General features: G+C 43.9%; 1 protein-coding gene across 1 annotated transcript in view; it reads left to right on the plus strand. All coding sequences in view use genetic code 11, as the record gives it.

Moving 5' to 3' along the window:
- EGR_02778 (hypothetical protein) overlaps positions 1 to 3,409 on the plus strand; it is a gene marked incomplete at both ends in the record, with an annotated part of 6,342 nt that overhangs the window by 1,042 nt on the left and 1,891 nt on the right. Inside the window, 2 exons of the mRNA XM_024492027.1 lie at positions 385 to 478; positions 2,241 to 2,340. Coding sequence (XP_024353521.1) covers positions 385 to 478; positions 2,241 to 2,340 — 194 coding nt within the window. The remainder of the gene's footprint in view (positions 1 to 384; positions 479 to 2,240; positions 2,341 to 3,409) is intronic.

Here is a 3,409-nt window from a genome sequence, read left to right on the forward strand (position 1 = left end):
ATGATTTCACGTTCCAATCGCTGTTTGAAAAGCTCTGGCTGTTTCCTTTCCTAGTCAGTCCAGGCCACATTAATAGGGCTGGCATGGTTTTCCGTTTTCGTCGATTCGAGTTATTTTCATATTTTCATGCCCCCTCTACTTCTGTAAGAATTTCCATTCCATTTTATCGTTATAGAAGCAGTAGGGCCAGGCCAACCGTCAACATCGAGTAAGATTTTGCTTGTGGATTACCTTGTGGAATGCGTTTGAAGTGCTCTCGTCACCTCCTCTGCTGCACGTGTTGTCTTTATCCAACGAACGTGTGTTGAATCCCATCTGTTCGAGTCAGTTTGTGTTCAGAATGACGGGGTTTGCCTGGGTTTCCGTTTTTCTTGATTATCCTAGTTATTGTTCCTTCTTTATGTCCTGCCTACTTCCTACAAAACTTTCCATTTCAATGTTGCAGAATCAGCAGTGTCGGGACAACCATCAACACCGAGTAAGATTTCACGTTCCAATCGCTGTTTGAAAAGCCCCGGCTATTTCTTTTCCTCCATGTATTGCTTGATCCCGTCGTTTCGATTCGGCTGGATGCAGAGAGATGGAGTCCGTGTAGTTTTCCGTGTTTTGGCCCTCCAGGATAATCCCACTTTTTAATGTTCTATCTACTTACCTCAGGACCGGCAGTGCCGTGCCAACCATCAAAATCGAGTAAGGCTACACCTGCGGAATTGCCTGTCGAATGCTTGGTTGAAATGCTCTCGCTATTTTTTCTGCTCCACATGTATTTTTTGCATAATGGACGAGCGTTTGACTCCTATTGTGCCCGAGTCAGTTGGGGTGCAGAGTGAATGGATTCTCGTGATTCTTCATCTTATGACAGTTTAGTTATTCCCGTTTTCCGTGTCCTCTATATTTACCTCAAAGCTTTCCATTTCTCTATTGCAGAGCCGAGTCACCCCTTAACACCGAGTAAGATTTCACTTGTGGATTCCCTATTTAACGTGCTCTCGGCATTCCCTCTGCTCCACATGTTGTTTGTGTCTAATGGCCCCACCTGTCCGACTCAGCTGGGATGCAGAGTGATGGATTTCGCGTGGTTCGCCATTTCTTGGCAATTCAGGTTATTCTCGCTTTTTCCGGTTTTATCCACGAAAATTTCGCTTTAAATGTTGCAGGACCAGCAGTGCCGTGCCAACCATCAACACCGAGTAAGATTTCACGTTCCAATCGCTGTTTGAAAAGCTCTGACTATTTCTTTTTCCTCCATGTATTGCTTGATCCCGTCGTTTCGATTCGGCTGGATGCAGAGGGATGGAGTCCGTGTAGTTTTCCGTGTTTTGGCCCTCCAGGATAATCCCACTTTTTAATGTTCTATCTACTTACTTCAGGACCGGCAGTGCCGTGCCAACCATCAACATCGAGTAAGATTTTACAGTGTAATTCCTGTTTGAAAAGCTCTTGTTATTTCCTTTTCTCCACTTGTTGCTTGATCCCATCCGGCGGATTCAGTTAAATGCAAAGTGATAGGATTCGTGTAATTTTCCGTCTTCTTTGATCCGAGTTATTTTCACTTTTCTATGCCCGATCCACTTCTACACGAATTTGCATTTCAATGTTACAGAAGCAGCGGAGCTGCGACAGCCATCAACACCGAGTAAGACTTCACCTGTGGAATGCGTGTTTGAAATGTTCTTGCCATTTCCTCTGCTCCTCCTGTAGTCGTTGTCTAGTGGTTGTTTGATTGGCCCGAATTATGTCCGAGTCAGTTGAGGTGCAAAGTGAAAGGATTTGCGTGGTTTGGTGCTTCTTTTAATCCGAATTGCTCTCGCTTTTTCGAGTTTTATCTATGAGAATTTTAATCTAAATGTTGCAGGACCAACAGTGCCGTGCCAACCATCAACATCGAGTAAGATTTTACGTAGCAATTCCTGTTTGAGAAGCTCTTGTTATTTCCCTTCCTCCACATGTTGCTTGATCGTATTTGTTTGATTCAGCTAGATGTGTATTGACAGAGTTTGTGTGGTTTTCCGTTTTTGGCCATTGAGGATAATCTCCCCCCTTAAAGTTCTAACCACTTACCTCATTTCTTCCCGTTTCAATGTTGCAGAAGCAGCGGGGCTGGGACAACCATCAAGACCACGTAAGATCTGACTTGTGGACTTACTTGTGGAATCCCTGCCTATTGTGCTCCCGCTATTCCCTTTACTCCACCAGTTGTCTCTGTCTTGTTGACGATTGATTGTATCATTTCGTGTCAGGGTCAGTTGTAGTTCAGAGTGATGAAGTTCTCTTGGTTTTTCGTTTTATGGCAGTTCAGGTTATTCCTGATTTTTTAACGTCCTCTCTTCTTACTTCAAAGTCTTCCATTTCAATATTGCAGAACCGAGTCACCCCTTAACACCGAGTAAGATTTCACTTGTGGATTCCCTATTTAAAGTGCTCTCGCCATTTCCTCTGCTCTACGTGTTGTCTGTGTCTAATGCCTAAATGCTTGATCTCATCTGTTGGACTCAGTTGGGATGCAGAGTGGTAGGATTCTCGTGGTTTTTCTCTTTCTGACGACTCGAGGTATTTTCACGGTTTCATGCCCTGTCTACTTATTACGTAACTTCAATGACAATGTTGCAGAATTAGCAGTGTCGGGACAACCATCAACATTGAGTAAGGTTTAACATGTGGAATGGGTCTTTGGAATGCTCTCGCTATTTACTCCGCTCCACGTGTCGTCTTTGTCAAATTGATGGTTGGTTGACCCGATTGTGTTCCAGCCGATTAGGGTGCAGAGCGAAAAGGTTTTCGTGGTTTACCGTTTCTTCGCAATTCAGGTTATTCTCACTTTTTCAAATTTTATCTGCAAAAATTTCCATTGCAATGTTTCAGGACCATTAGTACCGTGCCAACCATCAACATCGAGTATGATTTCACGTTCCAGTCCCTGTTTGAAATGCTCTGGCTATTTCTTTTCCTAGTCAGTCCGGGCCGCATTAACAGGGCTGACATGGTTTTCCATTTTCGTCGATCCGAGCTATTTTCACTTTTCCATGTCCAATCCGCTTCTACACGAATTTGTATTTCAATGTTGCAGAAGCAGCGGAGCTGCGACAGCCACCAACACCGAGTAAGACTTCACTTATGGAATCCCCGTTTAAAATACTCTCGCTATTTCCTCTTTTCCACGTGTTACCTTTGTCTGATGGACGAACGTTCGTCTCCGGATGTGTCCGAGTAAAATTGGGTCAAGAGTGATAGCGGTTTCGCGATTTTCCGTGTTTTTCGATTATCTTATTGTTGCTTTTTTCATGTCCTACCCACTTACTACAAAACTTTCCATTTCACTGTTGCAGAACCAGCAGTGTCGTGCCAACCATCAACACCGAGTAAGATTTCACTTGTGGAATGCGTTTGAAATGCTCTTGCCATTTGCTCT

The sequence above is a fragment of the Echinococcus granulosus genome (genome assembly GCF_000524195.1).
Source record: "Echinococcus granulosus chromosome Unknown EG_S00013, whole genome shotgun sequence".
Lineage (NCBI taxonomy): Eukaryota > Metazoa > Platyhelminthes > Cestoda > Cyclophyllidea > Taeniidae > Echinococcus > Echinococcus granulosus.